The sequence below is a fragment of the Heliangelus exortis genome, chromosome Z (assembly GCF_036169615.1).
Source record: "Heliangelus exortis chromosome Z, bHelExo1.hap1, whole genome shotgun sequence".
NCBI classification, from domain to species: domain Eukaryota; kingdom Metazoa; phylum Chordata; class Aves; order Apodiformes; family Trochilidae; genus Heliangelus; species Heliangelus exortis.
Genome location: NC_092454.1, coordinates 9,416,840 through 9,438,212, shown reverse-complemented (window position 1 = coordinate 9,438,212; position 21,373 = coordinate 9,416,840). Strand labels below are relative to the sequence as shown.

Genomic DNA, 21,373 nt, shown 5'->3' with positions numbered 1-21,373 from the left:
CAACACCCTTCACAGCCTCTTTGAACCCTGCACTGCAGGCTGCCAGTCCAGCCAGAAACCTAGCAATCTCATTTATGCAAAAACAAAAACAGAAAGACAGCTCATTCTAACAGGAATAAGAATTAATTCCAGGCAAGCAGCATAAATCCTGAATTGCAAATTACAGTGACAGTGTTCCCTTGTTCAGAAGGGACCATCTCATGCCAAAGAAACGTCTTTAGTATCACAAACCCCATCCAAATAAATCACTGGAGAAAAATGCAGAAATAAGATACAAAAGCAAGGAAAAGGCTAGAGCCCTCTTTGTAAAGACCTTGCCACACTGGAGTGAAATGGACCCACAGTAAACAAGGGACTTTTTGTTTCAAAAAGTATACTTTGGGCAGTAGGACAAATGTGTTATTTGAATCTTGGCAGCTCTCACAAATGCAAGCTGCACAAAAGACTGGTGATGTAATTATAGCTACCACAGATCCAAAGATCTGGGTTCTGCTCCTGGCTCTGCACCAGCTCCCATCCAGAACTATTCTCTCCAGCCAAGATTCATCTCTCCTCACTTTAGCCACCTAAGACACAGGCACTCAGGCTAGATGCTCTGCCTAGGCTCACTCCACATGGGGAGAGAACACGCACTCCAGATGGCAGCTTAGCTCCTCTCTGGCACACCATGTCCATGGCAGGATGGATGGCCTCTGGATGTGCTGCTCTCTCACAGCTGACCGAAGGGAAGCTTAGGGCAGGGACTAAGCTCCTAGCTGTTAGCTGGCTACAGCTGGCTGAGATGAACTATGCCCTCTGTCTGTTATAAAAACAGGATAAGGAGGCTTCTGGGCTTCTCTTGCCCCCTTAGAAAGCCCTAGACTTAAGGTCTGCCTTCTTTTCTGTAGAATCATTTGGTTGGAAAAGGCATTGCCTTTGTCACACTGGACCACAACAGAGCTAAACAAACAATATTTCCACACAACCCAGAAAGCACACACCAGGGTCTGGCTTAGGCTAACAAGTTAGAACAGTTTTCTAAACAGGCTAAGAGGGGAAGTTACCATCCTTGAACTTGTACCTCTCCTCCTGGGCCTGGTAGTGGGAAGGCAATGCCTGATGTCTACACTCTCTGAGCACAGGCCCTGTGAGCAAATTCAGATTTTGCTGTGCAGAAGTCAAGTAATATCCTGAGCACTTCTCACCAGGCTTTCTTTTGAAAACGCTGATCCTAATCTGCTCTTTAGAGAAGCTGCTGCCTGTGGAATTAAAGAGTTTGTCAGGCCATTTTAGGTTTCTTGGCAAACTAACAGGAACACTTCCAGAACTCAGATGGAGTGAACTTCAAGAGAAAAATGTAATTTTAAGGGGAAAATGAAATGTTGCAATATTGCAAGCGGAATTCAATCCTTGCTAGTATAAATTAAGACAACCCATCTGGCTTCATTGTCAGAGCACAGAGAAATACATATGAATTAACTATTTGGGACGATACCAAAGGTCCCTGTAGTCAAGTATCTTATCTCCAAGAGTACTGAGGAGCAACTGTTTAAATTCTGTAAGGACTTCAGCTAATATATGTATCATAGCATATAATACATACAGCATTAAATACCCTTATGCTTATTCAGAGATTACAGCAACTTGCAGTTACGAGCTTACAGAATGGAATACTTTATTATTCCAACAGCAGACTGGCCCTCCATGAATTTATCTAACCTCTTTTGAATATGTGTATCTCTGTCCTCCAGATCACAAAAGAAGGAAGAAAGGTTCCACAATTTCATTATGCATCATATTACTCTGTCTTAAATTTCTTCTTAGTCCTGCTACTCAGTAATTTCATATATTCTTCCCCATTCTTCTGTTATGGGCAATAATGAACATTTGACCCCTTTTCACTTTCCTCATGCCACTCAGAGTTCTGTAGACTTATACCAACTCTTTCTCCCTTGTCTGCTATGAAAGGTCCCAGGCTGTTGATGCCTTCTGATACAAAAGCCATTATACATATATTTCTGTTCATCATTTCTACACTTTTCTGGACCTTCTTCAATCATTCCGTAGCCTAAATGCATTCATCCTTGCGCTTCACAGCCACAATTGCATCCAGTAATCACACCTAGATCCACACTTGGGTCTTGTTTTGGTCTCCTTTTAGTTTTGTATTCTCATTCCTATAGCTTCTTTACGTGTGTTTTTCTATTTGGTTTCCACAGCATCCAGTTTTGGGTTTTTGAGTTTGGTTTTTTTTCCACAGTAATTCCCATAAATTTTTGGTTTTGCCTCTTTGACTATTGCTGAGCACTACCAAATGTTTGAAAAGAGACATGTACTGGAATGACTTCAAGATCACTTTTCTGAATAAAAGGAACCTTCTTGGAGCTCAGTGCTGAGCTCTTCATCCCACATGCACTGCATTTCTCAACAACAAACTTCACTAGTCATTCACTAGTCATTCACAAGTCACAGCTGAGAACCTTCACTGTTAATCCAAAAAAAAAAAAAAAAAAAGGTGTTCCCTTAAAGTAAATACCAAATCACTTGCCTTCTTATCTGAGAATATTTACAACAGAGACATTTTCAGCACAAAGAACACCAACATAAGAGCCCAATTTTCAAGCATATATAGATGAACTGAAATGGCTGGTGGGCAAAGATGTAGCTTTGTAGGTTGGTAAGGTCCACTCTGGCTTCTCCACAAACAATTCCTATGGTTGGGTTATTTACGGTAAAATTTTAGTGTCTAATCATGCTATCTGTGACTCCCAGCCACTGCCACTTGCAGCACTATGACTGATCTTTATTTCAAGCCAGACAGAGATTAGTGACCTAAGGAAGAGTCAGCTTTTATTTAAACAAGCAAAATACAAACAGTCAGAGAAGAAAGACACGTACTGTTCTAGAGACAGTGGGGAGGCTGACTGGGTCAATACATCCAGCACTTCTCACAAATCTAATGACTGCAATCTGACTGTACTGTGGTCTGTTCTGTTCTTGCAGAAAGGAGAAGGCTCTGATTCCTTTGTGATACTGTTCTTTTTTCAGCCTGTCTCTCCTTTGCGTCAGAGTTAATTAGGGCCCAGGGGGACATCTTTGTAAGGAGAAGGAGCCCTGGTGGCTTCTGGTACAGGTGGGGTGCTTGCTTCACAAGCTCTGAGAGAAAGCTAGTGAAGACTTAAAATAGTTTGGGATTTTAGTAATTCACCTATATTTTAACAAGACCCATCTGATGGAAAGCTCAGGCTTAAAGGCTACTGTACAGTAATGAGAATGCCAGCAATGTGACTCTAAAGCAGCTAGTAACAGCAGAGAAGAGCAGAGTCCTGGCAAGTTCTGAAAACATTTTCAGGGGACCTGAGAAATTAATTCAGAAGTCTGCTGAGAAGATAAAGATGAGGAAACAATACTACTGGATGAGAAAGACCCCAGGAAACCTTGTGTCACAACTGGTCTCCTCCCTTTGGGAATTTCTATGGGAAGCAGTGGTCCTGGGGGCGAACTACCAGAAGGCACTCTGCTGCCTAAGAAGCTATTCACAACAGTCAGCACTTCAGGTAGAGCTAGAAAGTAGAAAACAGTGAGAGAATGGAAGAGAGAATGTTTATTTACACTGGTATTAACACCATCCCATCCACATGGGAGCGAAGAAGAAGATGTGAAGACAAGAACTTAGAATACAGAATGGTGTTTGTAAGCAACAAGAGGTACTGGATGGGAGGAAATGCACTGTTGTTGATAGGGATTCCCATGTTGTAAAAAAAGGTAGATGTAATTCATACTACTTCTGTTTTGCTGCTCAAAATTACTGCTGTCCAATCCCAGACACAAGCAGGCAAAGTGCCCTTTTACAATATCCAGGCCTGATGTGTCCTAATGAAGACCTTATCCTCTGAGACACCACTGGAACATGTTTTCTAAGAAGAAAGCAATGAGTTTACACTTAGAGAAGCCTATAATGATCAGCCTGGTCTTTAACATACCTGGTCTTTCAGCAATTAAAAGGGTAGGAACCGAGGAATCAGAGCCCATCAAGTAAGATAAAAACTACTAAGTGGTACTTGTAGAGGAAAAGCTAGCACTGTCATATGCCAAAAGCTCTGGCTAACACTGCCTATGTCTATGTGTTTATGAATGTTTATGTCACGGAACATAAAGGCCTAAACCCTATCATGATTTATCTCTCAATGTCCTATTTCAAAATTAAGTGAGTCCTTGCTATGAGATGCAATCCATGCCCCAGAGTACTATATAACTTGATCTCAGTGCATCTGGTTAATATTATATATCTATCAACAATTCTTTTGTATTTGTTACTTACAGGAGCCATATCCCACTGCAAATAGGTCCTTGTGCTTTGGATTCCTATAATGAGAAAACATATATAAAACTGCATTTATATAACTGCATTTATTATTAAGCAAATGGTTCCACAGAAATGCAGGGTTTCACACCTTAATATCAGAGCCCACTTTTACAGGACTGCACACAGTCAAAGGCTTGACCCTTTGAGCTTATGCACTAGTAAAACTTGTGTACAAGTAATTCTTCAGACCTAAGGCAGAAAAAACCAGAGCAACAGAAGACCACAGTAGTAGATGAAAAGCATAAAAAGGGCACAGACAGACATGAGGTCACTCTCCAGCACATCTTGGCTTATCGATTTCATAAGCATGGAAAGTTTACTTTTAAAAACCTGGTCTCTAAGGAAAGGAAAAAGGCAGGAGAGTATTGATTTCCATCTTTCAGGGGCAGAATAAAGGAGTTTCTAAACCGCAGCAGAGCAATACTCAACAAACTTACTTTCCCTTCTTGATAATAAATAACAAAGGACACTTCAAGAGACACTTATCAACCAGTTCATGAATTCCTGATCATTCCCGCAGACAAGGAAGGGAAATTCCTTCTTGACCCAGTTGCTGAATAGTATATTTGCTGAGGCATAATAACAACGAGCAACTAGCAAGGTAGTATGTTTTCTGAAGTCCCTTTATTTGAAAAACAGCTACCTTCTTTGTAACTTGTGCTGTGTGTGGACAGTGGATCACAGTATAAAGGTCAGTAAAGTTTAGGTCAGTTAAGCTCAGTCCCTGAGCTTACAGGGCACAATCAGTGAAATTCATTTCTGTGAAATCATGGAATGGTTTGGGTTGGAAGGCACCTTAAAGATCATCCAGTTCCAACCCTTCTGCATGGGCAGGGACACCAGACCAGGTTGCTCCGAGCCCCATCCAACCTGGTCCTGTACACTTCCAGCAATGGGGCAGCCACAGCTTCCTTGGGCAACCCGTGCCAGTGTCTCACCACCCTCACATTAAAGAATTTCTTCCTAATGTCTAACCTAAACCTCCTCTCTTCAAGTTTTAAACCATTTCCCCTTGTCCTCTCATTACTCACCCATGTAAAAAGCCCTACCCCAGCTTTCTTGTAGCCCCCTTCAGATACTGGAAGGTTGCTATAAGGTCCCCAGGATGAACAACCCCAACTTCCTCAGCCTGATTTCACAGGGGAGGTGCTCCAGCCCTCTGATCATTTTAGGGGATCTCTTCTGGACGTGTTCCAGGAGCTCTGTGTCCTTCTCATGTTGGGGACTCCAGAACAGGGCACAGCACTCCAGGTGGGGTCTCACCAGAGCAGAGTAGAGGGGGAGAATCACCTCTCTTGACCAGGGCTCTGTGCTCCTTTTGATGCAGCCCAGGACCCGGTTGGCTTTCTGAGCTGCGGGTGCACACTGACAGCTCATGTTGAGCTTCTGGTCCACCATCACCTCCAAGTGTCCTTCTCCTCAGGGATGCCCTCAATCTTCTCTCCTCCCAACCTGCATTATTGCATGAGATTGCCTCAGCCCAGGTGCAGAACCTTGCACTTGGATTTGCTGAACTTCATGCAGTTTGCGTGAGTCCACTTCTCAAGCCTGTCAAGGTCCCTCTGGATGGCATCCCTTCTCTCCAATATTCTGACTTCACCACACAGTTTGGTGTCACCAGCAAACTTGATGAGGCTGCATTTGATGTGAAAATTATCTAATGAATGTTTTCTCTGATTTGCTGTTCTGAATTAATAAAATAAAACCACTTTTCATTTCTCCTTTTTTGCTTGGGCTAATACCTACACATGTTTATGCTCCTGTTCTATCCCATTCTATCTAAATGCACCATCACTACTAGCAATGTGAGAATAAAAATTAAATTAGAAAATCTTATTAAGTAAGGCTATTTGGGCTCATTCTCCCTACTGCAGGGCTATTTTTCTGTCTTCATTTGCTGAGATACAAATAACAGCAGCACAAACTGCCTATACAAGTGGTTCTTTCTCCCAGTTTTGCATCTCATTTTACTGTTGCTTTGTAATTCTCACACAACTGCATCCCTGATACTAAAGTGTAATTACTGCAGTGGTTTGAAAGGACAGAAGACTGCAATCTTGCTCAGTCTGTCCATAGATCCCCTATGGCAAGACACAGGTGTGTTTACACTACTGTATAAACAAGTGAGAGGAGGTCCAGCTGCAGAGGAGCACAAGACAGGAGATGACTACGTATGTTTTATGCTCAGTGCATGAACCAAGACAGTTCTGAAGAGACTGAAGAATGATAAAAAGTAAAATGGCCCATTCAGGTCAGTGATGAGTGTTTTTTTGTGCAGTAAAAACCATGGCATTAACATCCCAGGAAAAGAGGTAAATTGATTTGAAAGTATCAGTGATTGGTTATAGAAATAAAGAATTGGTTATAGAATAAATAAGTATATATATAAATAAGTATATAAATAAATAAATAAATAAATAAAATAAAAATAGATAAAGATTGGTTTCCCAGAAAAAAAAATAAATGCAGAAATAAATATGCAAAAGCTGACAGCAGGGTAAGTGCTTGTTAAACTGAAGTGTGTACGATTCCAGTGCACAAATACCACTGTTTTCTGGGCAATGACTGAACACCTACCATACATAAAGGTCTTGTGTGGCACCAGCACCCCAGGTTCTTATGGTGATACCTGACTGGCACATGCAATGATTGCATTTCACTTTCTATTGCTTTAATTCTTCTGTGTTGATGCTTGTGAAAAATAGAGTCACTATCCTTTCTCCTCCCCTGGGCTTATAAGGATTGATTCCTACAGTATTACATCCAAAAATATGACATGCCTACCCCAGCTTTCCCAGGAAGGGACTCTGCTCTGCCAGCTGCCTCCACTTTGCCCTAGTGCTGCACAGAACCTGCTGCTCCTTCACCCTTTGCTGAGGGGCACAAGTCTGGCAGATTCAGCAATACAAAAGGTGCTTTGCATGCAGAAGCACCAGGCACATCTAGGTGCTGCCAAAGCACCTGCCTGTAATTACTCAAAACACTGTTCCCAGGGAAACCAGCCCTGCCTTCTGAGGTGCCATGGCATTGGGTTCCACTCCCCTCCCTGCCCAACAGCTGAGAATATTTGTAATAAGGAGACATACCAGGAGATGGCAGTCACTGCCAGCTTGTTGGTCTTGTCATACTGGAACTTCCAGAGTGGAAGGAGGGTTCCGTGGTGATCTCTGTATTCATCCGAAGCATCCTCAAAATATTTAAAATCTAAACAAAAACAAAAACACAATCAATAAACAAAAACAAACAAAGAAGAAAAATAACCAAACCAAACCAAAAAACCACAAAAAAATAAAAATAAAAAAATAAAAAAAAAAAAAAATCAAGGAAAACGTTCCAGTGAGGAAATCGGAACTAAAACATCACAGTGCAGTACCTGGGGCTGCTTTAAAAAACACTGTTAACCTCACTGCCTCTGCACAATTCAACTAGTACAAAAACTCAGTTTCAGTCTCAGTCCTAAGTCTCTACTCCTAACCAGCCCCCAGGTCCTGTAAATGCATTTAACCAAGCACAGATTCCTCACACCGAAAAAAAGCTGATGTTCTAACAGCAGACAAAAGATGAACTCCCTGGATTGAGGAGAGACACCAGTCCAATCCTGGAGCTAGATGAGGCTTTTTGTGAGAAAACTGAGCAGAAATAGCAAAATTCTTTGGAAAAATAAACTAAGATTGGGTATGTTGCCTTGTTTGGGACTTGTATTGCCAGCAGAGAGCTCTGCAGCACTGGTTGCTGTCACCAGTACCTACATCCAGAAGGGAAGTACAGCAGGGAGAGCAACGCTGACCAAACCTGCAGGTCCCAGCCTGCTCAGAGCAGGGATGATGTGGCATGCCCTTTGAATGACCATGGTCTGCTGTCCTGTTAACCTTCTGAGTCAGCAGATTCCTAGCCCTGCTGATTTTAAGTGTTTCTCTAGTCCAGTCTATTCAACCTTTGCCATAGCTGTGGCTACTCCTCTGCAGTTCTGGCTTGAGTTACAGTCACCTCTCAGCAAAGCCATACCTTGTGCAATATCATCAAATGTGTTCTGATTCACCATCCGCTCCACTATTTTAGCAGCCTTTGAGATCTTGTTTATATCATCACTCTGCTGAAAAGAAAAACAAGGAAGAGAAAATGTATTTCCTATCTGTTTACAAGTCTGTCAGCTGTTGTCTGAAAGAAACAACTTGTGTCCTTTGATTAAAGGCTCTTCAATTAAGATAATGAATTTACTGTAAGTTTAGCAAGATGCCATCCACTTTGAGCTGCAGTAACTTTGTTGTGACTTTGAGCTGCAGGGTTTGTTCCTGATTTGGGCCATTTGCTAAACAGTTATTGATAGGCAGTTAATCTTGTCTTCCTCAACTCATTCAAGCTTCCTTATGATGGGATGAGCCAGAAGCACACACATGATCCCTCTCCCAAATCACCTGATGATAGTTCATTAGCTTCAGTAATGAAATCATAGGTGCATGATGATTACAAGCATCTTCTCCACTCTCCCTGGAGAGTTTTAAGGTCTCATGTGTTACATCAAGATCACAGGATTCAGGAGTTCTTTAATCTCTGAATAATACCAACTTGATGCATTCAGAGATCCATAAGCTCACACCATATAGAACCACCATGCAAAGGTGGCATGTGGAAACTCCTATCCTCCTGTCCAGGGAACACCACAAGTAGGCAAGCCTGTTTATATGAGGGTATGCAGATACACCTTCAGGTATGCAAGTACTGGAAACCTTCTTGGGAGTGGCATCCTGCAAGGCCAGCAGTCTCTAGGTAACTGTGTCAGTAATATCATGAAAGGTTAAGATTGCCTAGGAAACTATGCCAGAAATAGCAAACTAAGGTATCAGCATAGCAAATGTGTGATAAATGGGGAGAAGCAATTAGAGGCAGGTTGTTGATAATGAAGGACACAAGGGTGAAGACAGAGAACCATCCTGGTGGGTGGAGGAAGCAGCAGCGTGGACAAATGGAGAAAAGGGATTATAACATGGGTTGTTTGACTGTCAGCAGATGACTGGTTGTCTGGCATGCTTGCCCATCAGAGACCCGTGCCTGATCACTACAGTCTTATAGCCATCTTCCTACTAAACAGTATTCCTAATTTTTGTGCTGTCTACCCTCTGTGTGCCTGTGACCAGTAGCAAAATCTAAGATGGATTAACAGGGGCATAGGACAAGAATCCCATGTGCCACCAGTGGGAAAGGCAGAGCTTGTAAGTACTCAGACTGTGCTGGGCCATGAGGACAATGCCAGCACAGCTCTGAGCAATGATGTGAGAATGACAAGGTGTATACAAAGTGTTCTGACAGCATGCTGCTCCAGCGACCTGAATACCCACCTACTGCAGTTTCCCCAAAGCCCCATCAGTGTTTAAAAGCCTTTCATCTTCAAACCCCTGCTAGGGACTGATGACTGCCAGCACAGCAGGACTTCCTCCACAGTAAGGACACTGAATAGAAACTTGTCATCCTTGTCAAAGCTCACAGAGGGCCCTTAACATGAAAGGAAAAGTGGCTTGCCAAAACTACACTGCACAGTCACAGTCAGAACCAAGACCATGACTTCAGATTAAGTGCATCCCAGCCCACTACTTCTTTCTTGGGCTCAGCACAGACTCAAGGGAGACTGAGAGTCTTTATTTCAAAGAGCATGAGACCCAAAGGGCTACATAAAGATGACAGGAGAAAGGATTTAAACAAAAAAAATCAATATATATATATATATTATATATATATATATAGAGTATATATATATATATATATACTCTGCAGTATTTTTTATACATCTATAGTCTGACCACAGCTTCAGTAGTGTGTGGGGTCATCTTCTCCCATCTCAGAAATGACAAAACAGAATCTGGAACCGATTTCAGAGAAGGGCAACAAGGATGGTCCAAGTCTGGAGTAGTTTCTGTACAGGAAAAGCTGGGTAGGATGACACTTGCCAGTCTGGAGAGTAGATGGCTTGGGACAATATGAGACAGGTCTGTGAAATAGTAAATAGCCCAGCAAAGATGGACAGAGACCAACTGCTCACTATCTCTTCTGATACAAAAAGTAGGGCTGTCAAGTGAAGCTACTGGAAGTCAAGGTCAAAACAAAAAAAAGGAGGTGACTTTTACAGGGTGACACATCTGTGCAGCTCCTCATCAAAGGGTGCTGTAAATGCAAGAATTTTACACAGTTTCAAGTACTCCCATCTATGTGCCAAAGCACATCAATCTTAAACAGATGAAAAATAGTTGAAGGCTAAAAGAATATTTGAAACTGGGAGACACTCCTGTGGGTTCTTACCATTCTTTACACATTAATTTGTGATTGGAATCTTCATGTGAAACAATGTGTCCAGTCTGATGTTCTTCACATTTTGCCTAGGTCTGTGGGAGGACTTCTTGAGAATGGCACAGAGAATTTACTGTAATGCTCAGAATTTAAGAAAGCGCAGAAAAAGTTGGTTTTGAATTTTAACACAGTATGATATTTCTGAGACATTAGGAATTCTTAAGGATTAAGAGAATTAAAGAGGGAAAGAAAGAGGATCCTTGAAACATCTCAAATAGAAATCAATATTCTTAATTGCTGGGATTTCTCTCTTCTGACTGCAAGTTGTCATTACTGCTTCTGCCTTTATAAGACCTCTTTCTCTAAAGCACTTTCTAAAATAAAAGCAATTCACCTTTACTAACACTTGCACATGAGATCATCCTGAGATCATGACCATAAAAATGAAATTGGCTGCCACCAGCATATTGCTCTGAGTAAGCTTAATTGACAGAGGTAAAATGTTGAAAAGGTTACAGTTTGATTTAGGAGAAGAGCAATAAACACTTTTGCCTCCAACACTGTTTAAGTTACAGACACAAGGTATATAGAACAGATGCCCTCCAGCCCTGCTGGTTCCTCAGACACACCAGCTAGGACCTATGCAACTAAAAATCTCTCTTCTGTGCTAAGATGCAGCTGCAACTGGAGAGACCTGGGGAGGAAGGGCAGTGCTGTACCCAGCAGACATGAGCACGATCACATCTCTTGTTCTGTTACACATCCAAGGAAACTTGGACTGTAAGCATTCTGAATTTCCAACCTGAGACATTATTCTGGATTGAAGAACAGAAGATAAGGCTTACTTTGTGTATTCTTAAAGATGAACTATATATCCTGCTTCATTTTTTTTTTCTTTTTAATCAGGCTTTAAATTAAAATAAAGCCCTGTGAATACAGAAACTATATTATCCAATGGAAATTTTTTTTCTGCAATTTAGGAAACTTTCCAGATGAAGTAAAAAAAACATAAGTCAGATCTCTTGTTGGTAGCTATGATGTTAACAGTGCAGCCATTTTTGGCATTAAACTGGATCAGATTATGTTATTTTCTCACTGGATCCTGTCCTATTTTTGTTTGATTGTTTTGGTTGTCTGTATGTTACTGAAATAAACCTTTGTGAAAGTGGTAAGCATAGTTTATCCTTTTTTTAAAAGACCTGTTTGAAAATAATTTGTTTTTTTTTTTTTAGGACAGCTCTGGGCTAGTTATCCAAATTTAATGAAAGCTTGTTAGGTAATAAATTTGTTTAATTTCTTTCTGTGCATAAGTTATTTCTAGAACAGCAATAATGTTAATGGAATCATATATAAGATGAATTATAGGCTAGTATTTTGAAAATAAATGTCTTGGTCTTGCTCTACTCTTCATTAACTGCTTCATACATGGCTCTCAGCAGCTGGCCAGTTGCAACACGAAACTCCAGTAAAGTGAAGCATGAAAAAAGACTTGTGGTTGTATATGTGGTGTATAATTGCATAACCAGAAAGAAAACCCCACCTTAAAACCAGTGCAGTAACTGCTCATGTCTCTAGCAATATCTGTACTGTCACTAGAAAAACCTCTGGCTGGCAACCAGAAAAGCACTGTGTAAGGCTGTTGTCACCTCTTTCCTAGCACTGCAAACACCCACAGCAAATCCCAAATAAACTCCCACAGGGTGAATCATCACAAGTAGTTACTCACTTCCAGAACTGTACTAATCTGTTCACTTTCACTGTTTGCTTTTAATTCTAATACCTTGGGATGGCCAAGAAAGGTGAACAATAGCATGAGCATTAATTGCATTCAGCTGGTACTTCAAAAATAACTGTGGTCATCCAAGAGCATCCAAATGAACATTTTGTGGGCCAGACTGTCTCACCAGGCATATCTCAGAAAGGAGAAATGCTGTTGTGAGTCTGACAAGTCAGAGAGGACCTCATGTGATTCAGGAGTGCACAATTCTCTGTTAAACAAAAATTTTGTTTGGATTTTTTAAGCAACTGTTCAACCACTTCCTCTTCAGAGGATTTTAGAGACTGTTCAGTGCAGAAAGTTGTATCTTTAATTAATTCCTAGCTGGTTTACATCCATCTGTATTTCTGTCAACACCATCCTCTGAGGCAATAATTCTTCTGTTATCTATCCTCTGTTATCTATCTCAGATTTCCTCTCTACCTTTGCATGACCAGATAAATATGCTAAGATCTTTTCAGCCTCTTGTATCCAAGGTTTCAATTTCTTATATTCTTTTTCATGTCTATGCAAACTTGTAATCTATCATCTTTGAAAAGGGGTGATCAAAACTATATACCATTGTACTATTCCAGATAAGGTATTACCCTGCCTCACATAAGAGAAATAGTATTTGTCTGCTGCTTCACACAATACTTTCCAGTAATGTACTTGTCTTCTCATAGACATATCACAGCTCACCAAAGCATATACTCATATTTCTCCCTGTAATTTCAAACTGTAAGCCCTTACCTTAGAAAAGATTGCTTTGAGATTCCAAAATATAGTCTTCCTCTCCACTGGTGCCTCCCAATCTATTCTAATAATGGTTTCCAATATCTGTTCTGATTTTCTGGACTATCTAATAATTTTCTAAAGCCACTATAGCAACAGCTTCACAGAATTTCAACTAGATTACTTTTACAATACTTCCCTTGTTAAGGAAAATCACAGCTTTTCTCTTATCAAAGGAAGAGATGAGATTATTTGGTCACAATCTACCTTTGGTAAATATATGCTATTGCTATTTTGTTCCATTTCATACTTACTCCCAAATCTCTATTTTTTCCAACCATATTAATTCTCATGCCTTACATAGTATTAAACATCAGACTAACGGAATGATTTTTATCCTTTTTACATACAATATCTACTTATGATACTTCAAATATATAGGTCTACCCCTCTTTAGATACAGTAACTAAAAAACCTTACTATCAGACTTGTGACAATGTGCCTTGTCACCTCAGGGTGAGAGGAGGTAACTTGAGTTAACTTAAATGTATTAAGCTCTTTGCATTTTGCTTCTACCTCAGATATTGTCATTTCCACACTCACACAAAAACATGAGGATGGTCACACTGGATCAGACCAAGAGTATCTCTGGACCAGGATTGGCTCAGGAACAGTAAGAACTGGACAAGCAGATACAACACTTCTGCCTAGTTGTCTCTGCTCCCAACTGCTTCCAGCTCAGAAACTTTCTCATCATTCTTCTTCATTAGTCTGTGTTCTCCATGTTCTGTTTGCTGCCTTAATTGAAAACTGAGGAAAAGTTTCAAATGCTGTATCACTGCCTTCAGACTAAGCTCATCCTCTTCTCTCTAGATACATTTCAGTGACATACATATTAAGAGATTTCCAAGAGTCCCTCATCACCATCTCCAGGTGGATCCATGGAATCCATTCTTTTTTTCTGCTGGCTGACTCTCTTCTGCTTTGCCAGCCCATGTCTTCCTTGCTCTTTCCCCTTATTCTTCAGTAAGTGAATGGCTTCATTCTACTTCCTCTCTGGTTTTCTCCTCTCCCTTTCCCTCTTCCTCTTCTCTCTGTTTTTAGTAAAGGCTTTTGATGGCACAGTGCTAAGACAGCCAAATCCTCTACACTTGAATCAGCCATAGAAGTGCTAAAGCAACTTTCAGGAGCCAGCTTTTATTATATAGATAAATCTTAGTTATGTCAATGTAACTCCACCTATTCTAGGGGCAAGCAAAGAACTAACTCCCATGTTTTACTGCTATACTTCTCAGTGCATTTTACTCCAGTCACATAGAAATTATTTCAGTTTGCCTTTTAAATGGTATAACCTAGACAGGGGGTTTTGAAAGAACCACCCACAATTCTGTACAGCTCAAACTCCATTGAACCATAATAGGAAGTTCCTTGGGCCTCCTGAAAACATTCTGGAGCATGAAGAAAATCATTCAGGGTTGCCATAATGTTTTCTCAGTGCATGAAGTGGCATGACATTTTTGTGATGTGGATATTGTCATTTTAGGGGAATAAACTGTGGCATCCCTGCAAGGCACTCAGAGGCTACTTCTGGGAGCATCTTGGTTTAGGAGTCAGCATCACCCTCACAGAAAGATCACACCAGCCTGGAGCTTGGCAGGAGTTATGATACCTGCTATTCTGAGAAGCCAGCCTAATGGAAGCTACTCTGGTTCAGCAACCCTTGCCATTCACTCTGCTGCTCCAGAGGACTCAAGAGGACCTCCTCTTGGAGGTCATCACATCACAACAACTGAGATATCATTGAGCTGTGTAATTACTGACCATTTCAAACCCTGGAGAGAGATGCTTCTGTCACTCTCCAGCTAAATGAATAAACAACATGTCAGAGATCCCCCCCTGAAAATTTAGTCCCCAGAATCATTATTCAATCTTAAGTATGTAGGCTTTGATTTCTGTTAATTATTATTAACTTTTATATATAAATTCTGTATTACATGCTATTTATGCTATAAGGATAGAATATAGGTAGCCTATGATTATTTAAACTACCATTAAAATAATAAAAATGGGTGAAATTTGTTTTAGAATGTTTTAATAACGTTTTGAAAGAATTCTAAATTTCTTTGCCTTCCATGTTGGGAAATTTTATGTGAAACCTCTGCATCACTTATAATTCTTTGAAAAGTCACACAATGTTTCTATTTATTTGAGTCTTTTGTACTTCACACACTAATCAAAAATGAGACACAAACATGATAATGTTCAAAAAAAGCCATATATCCCACTTGGAAATCAGGTTTGAAGACTTTCTGGCTTCACACTGTTTTGTATTTCCAGAAAAAATGCAGCAAAATGAAAATCCTATTTCAGAAATACTGTTCCTAGCACAAACTAATTTTTGCATTTCTCGGGGCTGTTACTTTCCAGCTGAGAGAACTAGCTAGTTTTCAGCTGACCTGCATTATAGGTGCATTCATCACCAATCTGAGCTGGCTTCTTCCACTTTTATGAAATGTACCTGTGACTCCAGAGAGGTTAACTTTTTTCCTTTCTTCTTCTCTTCTTTCTTTGCTGTCTGAGCTTTTGGTTTTTCCTTCTCTTTTGACATTTCTATTTTCTGAAGCTCCTCCATATAGGCATCATAGATAATCCACTGAGAGAAAGAAAGAGACAGGATTTATCAGGACCTGATTATCCTTCAGAAAATAGCCACCTACACAATCACAAAAATATGATAGCTCTCCAACAGGTAACACTAACATGGGAATCAGCTGAATATTTCTGGCAGAAAACATGAAGGATGGAAGCCCAGGATTTTAAAAGCTTGATGGGGCATGTCTTACTTTTTAAGAACACATTATTGCATTCTCAACAATTTCCTTCCCCCAGCACTCTTCTTGATGCTTTGACTCTATCTTGTTTTTGTAGGACTTTATGTTTGGCTAATTCATCAGTCTTTAATAGGAAACATGGGTTAAAAACCTGCTTTATGACACTTCTCATGTGGTATTGGAAAATTAAATTTTAGCTGCTTAACACAATTTAAATCTTGGACTCCAACTCTGCAGCATTTGATCAAATGGAAACTGAAAAGAGTTTTACATCTTCTGCTATGCCACATGCCAGAAATGTCTTACCTGAGTGGAACCAAAAGTAACTTTCCTATTTAAGAATTATACATTAGTACTGAAGTGCCAGTACTGTGCCTGAAGCAGGTACATGACTTTCAGGACAAAACAAAAGGCAAGAGGGAGTATGAGTCAAGACAAAATTTAAAGCACAGCATTGGAGTAAAGAAAGGTAGCAGAAAACTTCAGCAAAAAACTGCCTTGTGTTGTAAATTTACAGACAGAATCAAGGCAGAGAGCTGTTTCAAACATCAGGGAAAGAACTAAGAAGATGTGATGAGAAGAGAAGGAGAAGAAACAGAACAGAAAACTCTGGTAGAGGAAATTTGAAACATAAGGAAGAACAAGAAAGAAGAAGTTAGGGAAAAAAACAGATTACATAAAAATACTATTTGATATCCACTCAATTTTTCAGCAGAACAAAAAGAAAACAAGGGAAAACCTCTCTCCTCAGTTTTCAAACATTTAATGAAACATTTTAGTGACAGCCTGATTATCACAAAAAGTTCATTCTAGCTCTTAGTAACCTTGCTGTCATAAAAAAAGGAAGGAAAGTCCAGCAAGAGGGAGGAAAATGACTCTGTGATTTCAAGTTCAGAAACAAACTGGGTTACAGTTTGCAGCTTAACAGAGACACCTCTGCTCCCTTTCCTATCAGTTTCCTATAGCATCATTTTTTTAAGCTGCTGCCATTACCTTATACTTTATTCTTTTGTTCCTGTGGTATACTGGTAACAAACAAACACAAATACATTTTGTAAATATCTGTGAGAATTCAGCAGCAGCATTGGCTACATTCCCTTTCCAGTAAACACTGTAGTGTATTTCATATGTAAAATTTCATGCAAAATATTTTATAGATTTTTAAGAGACTGCAAAAATACTGCATAACAACTGTGGGACAGTTTTTCATAGTGAGTAAGCAGTCACATTCTCACTCCATAAAACAGAGCTAAGTCTATGGTAACAGGCTTATGGCCTGTTCCTTATGCTGTAGTTCTCACTGGGTTCAGCTTCATATTTGAGAAACATGTTTTGGGATACTGCTAAAATTGGGCAATTTTTAAAAAATAATAATGCAGCAATATATATTTGCATATAAAAAATCCTAACAACATTCCCCAAAACTCCATGAACCCTTGTGTACAAAATCTATACAAAATCTTCAGAGGTCTCTCAAAACACAGTGTTCAAAATGGGGCTAGCACACAGGTATGTCCTAAGTGTCTTTTTGTTCTTTTTTTCCTGCATTTTGAGACCCCATTGATTCTGCCTCTGGTGGGATCAGCTAATGGAGGTGTCCTCCATCTGTCTGGGTGTTGAATGCTGGTTGACAGCATCTCCTAAATAACCAGGTCACCCACCCACACTGTGATGGAAGATCTTCAGCAACAGGACAAAACCCACTCAAAGACAGCCAGAGGAGTCCACGCCTGCAAGGGGCAGTTACAATTGTGTCCCTGCTCCTGTAGAGCTCCACTGGAGTCTTGCTGAGTCCAGAATCATTCTTCTGTGATTTTTCCATTTCCACTTATTTAAGACTCTCTACAGGAGACTGACCAGGGTTGTTGGCAAGTGATAGATCAATCAAAAGGAGCTAAACTGCAAATCTTGACCTCAGAAATATAAACCACTAACGAGTTCACACATTTAGGCAGAAAAGAGGGGCACACCAGTTTGCTTTCAGATTTAAACCAGAGATCAAATCCACAGCCTGGGAGTTCATTCTGCTGTAAGGAATGCAAACATAGCATACCATATCTCAGTTTCCTAAATACACTAAAAAAAAAAAAGAAGAAAAAAAGAATTAAAGTAAAAAGGATATACCTGGTTAGCAGTGGCTGAGAAAACTTCACGAGGTGTAGGCTCCGACTGACATGCTTTTTCCTGGATAAAGAAAAAGCATAAAGTAGTATAATGTCGGCATTGAAGCTCTTTTCAGTGACACAGATGAGCCATGGAAACAGCCTCCTCATAGCAGGTAGTTAGTATAGTATTGATCTAAGATTAATTCAACATCGAAATGACTCCCAGAGCACTGCAGAAACCTTTTTGGTGATCATGCACCTACAGATTGATATTTTTGTAGACCAGAAAAAGACCTTCTCATTTTTTTCCAACATAGTTAAAATACTTGATTCCAGTATTTCACTTGGAAGGAGATGAAATGGTTTGGTTCACCTCTACCATTTGAAATATTCTGCTATGAATTATGGTAACAGTTATGGTACACTACCAAATCTGTAAAGTTTTGATATATATTTTAAAAACCCATTTGGGTATAAAAGTTAATAAAAACTAAAAAAAAACAACAACAAACCGAAAAAACAATTGAAAAGAACATAACATAAACAATTCATTTGATGTTATTGAAATATTTTTATCAACTCTACATCAACATTCTGAAATAAATTACTATTTTTCAGTGAAGTTTTCATTTCACAGCACAGCATTTTCTTCCAAAAAACTGTTGCATTAGGACATTTTCAAGAATCTGCCTGTAGCATTTCACTGACTTCTGAAATGGAGCAGTCTCAGAGATAGAAGCTACACATCCTGTACTACACACAGCAGTTCTTCACAGTTATTTAAGGTCTATATTTTGCTTTTAAAGGCAGAATCACACAGAGGCACACAAGCCCCTTCCAGTAAAATCAATAGGAAGAGAATATGCAGACATGGAGTCAGAGAAACACCAAATTACATGGCCTCCACTGGGATTTTTCAAGATACAGAATTTTAGCTCAGTCTTTGCTGTAAGCACCCCACTGCTGGATGAACTTCCCCGAGATTTTCTGTCTCTACTAGCACAGGGAAATGGCTTGGTACTCCTTCTAGTAGGTAGTGCCTACAGCAAGATAGTAACTCTTAGATCTCTGCAACCCACCAGATGTAAAGGCATCTCACTGTAGGTGTAACAGCTGCAAGAAGGCAGGCAGGTTCTCTCTGCATATACTCTGGTTTCAAGGCAGCAAGGCAAACAAGAGAATTTTCTCTCTGAAACTTGTATTTCTCACTCAGAAAGCTCCTTTGTGAGCACTGAAGTGGGGGCCAGTATAACCAGTACTGGCTGGTCAGCAGGCCTTGTGAAAACACTCACTGGGAATGGCTGCAAGCTCAGTGGGTTAGGAAGGAGCATAAGGTCTTGGGTAGGTACTGATCTGAAGGTGCATGCACAGAATGGGAGACAGATGTACCACATTGCATCAGTAAAGATGTGCCATACTTACATGGGTCTGTTACTGTAGTACCCTTATCTACACCCATCTTTATCCTTTTAATATAGGGGCACTTCTATCCCTGCTCCATAGGTAAGAATTGAAGCACATTGTCACAGAGAGACTCTGTAGCAAAAGTAAAATTAATTCATGGATTCCAGTCCCTCAGCTATTACACTTACAATTGCTCTATACTTTTGCAGATGAGAAAATAGACATAATAAATGTTATGTCTAAGCAGCTAATGTCTAAGCAGCTATTAGACATGTTATGTCTAGTAAGTCTAAGTATTTACAGGAGCACCAAAACTTGCAGGCTGTCCCAGAATTTGTAAGGTAAGAACTTTTCTGTCACTGTTTTCATGATGCCAAATGTTTTACTACAGTAAAACATTGGGGTTTTTTCTCCTAGTAGTACCCACAGAGACCACAGGATATGACACAGATACAGATGATCCAGATGCCCTCTCAAAGGAAAGACCCTCCAAGTCACTGAAGGAATGGCACCATACCCGCATAGGGTTGCTGATTGTCCTTGTAGCTCTCTCAGTGAAGTTGAACTGGTTTGCAAGCTTCTTCTCTGCCACTTTTGGGGGTGGAGGCTCTTCTGCCTCTGCTGGCTCAGCTACTTCTTCTGTTACTGGTGCCTCTTCTTCCTGCTCCTCTTCTGCAGCCTGCAAGAAAATAGAGCAGTGACTCCATCCTGAAAGAACCAGACACACTTTCCCGTCTTCAAAAGAACTTCTTATGTCTCTGGATTTCTGCTGCTGAGTGAAGGAAACTGTAACTGAAAAATAATTAATTAAAATGGAAATTAGGAGGCTCCCAGTGACCGGAGCAGGGAGATTCCATAACAGTACCTGAACAGGAATATGGAAAACTGGGAACTGAAATTCCTTTAAAAGAAAGCCTTTAAAACATTCACAGAATAAATGAGATAACAGAGCATGACGACCTTTGATAAACTTGACTCAGGGACCAGAAGCCTCTGTTACAATTTGCTACCCTGTATTCCCTTTATTCCCTTGATAGACATTGAGCTTTACCCAAATTTAGGCTACCTGATCCCAGGGCCTGACACTGTGTGGATGGGAATGAATTTCTCACAGCATACTCCTTTCCTCATCAGCCAACTGTCTTTAAACCCTGATTATTGTGACACTGATTATTGTAGGTAGTTATACCTACTGCTTTCATTCCACCACATTTTGTTTTTTCAATATCTCTTTCAGGGATGCACAGGCTGCCCAGGAATACTTCAGATCCCACCAAATTATAGCCTGTCTTGATATAATATCTGGATAAAGACATTCCCTCTATTCCCCCTATGAAGAGAATAGAGACCTCATTTCCCTGCATAGCTTCACCAAGATGAAAAATGGCAGTGGGACCCTCACTGTTGACTAGAATCTTCAGGATCTCACCTACAGCAGAGATGTCTCAGGCATGAAAGAATCAACCCCAGAAACTTCTCAGCAAGGCCATTTTATAATAAAGGAATTTCAAATCTAACATTAAAAATAAAACAGACAACTCTCAGCTGACTATGGAGAATTACCTGAGTATCTCCTGCACTTTCTTCATCTTTTACCTCTGCCTGTTCAGATGTTACAGTAGATGTCTCATCAGGAGCCTTTTCTGATGATAGAAAAGACAAGTGAATAAGCCCAGGATAATAGAACATCATCATCATCATCATCATTATTATTATTATTATTATTATTATTATCATTATTATTGTACCACTTATTCTGCACATACTTCTACCTTCTGATACATTAGCATACAGTTGCATCCTTTTCAAATGCTATCTTATTAGAAAACATCATAACCAATCTCCAGTCTAGAGGGTGATTATTTGTTCAAAGCCATAATAAGAGAGAATGTTATTACCAGAATGAAACGGCAGTAAT

General features: G+C 40.1%; 1 protein-coding gene across 4 annotated transcripts in view; it reads right to left on the bottom strand.

Annotated features, from left to right (window-relative positions):
* Positions 1-21,373, bottom strand: part of DNAI1 (dynein axonemal intermediate chain 1) — a 147,636-nt gene that overhangs the window by 109,146 nt on the left and 17,117 nt on the right. For 3 of the 4 annotated variants that reach the window (XM_071730134.1, XM_071730135.1, XM_071730132.1), the window contains exons 6-12: positions 21,019-21,098; positions 19,973-20,134; positions 18,071-18,130; positions 15,634-15,768; positions 8,351-8,438; positions 7,432-7,549; positions 4,301-4,344 (exon numbers count right to left, since the gene is read on the bottom strand). In XM_071730134.1, the coding sequence (XP_071586235.1) occupies positions 4,301-4,344; positions 7,432-7,549; positions 8,351-8,438; positions 15,634-15,768; positions 18,071-18,130; positions 19,973-20,134; positions 21,019-21,098 (687 nt within the window). The remainder of the gene's footprint in view (positions 1-4,300; positions 4,345-7,431; positions 7,550-8,350; positions 8,439-15,633; positions 15,769-18,070; positions 18,131-19,972; positions 20,135-21,018; positions 21,099-21,373) is intronic. The other variant, XM_071730133.1, reaches the window with a different exon arrangement.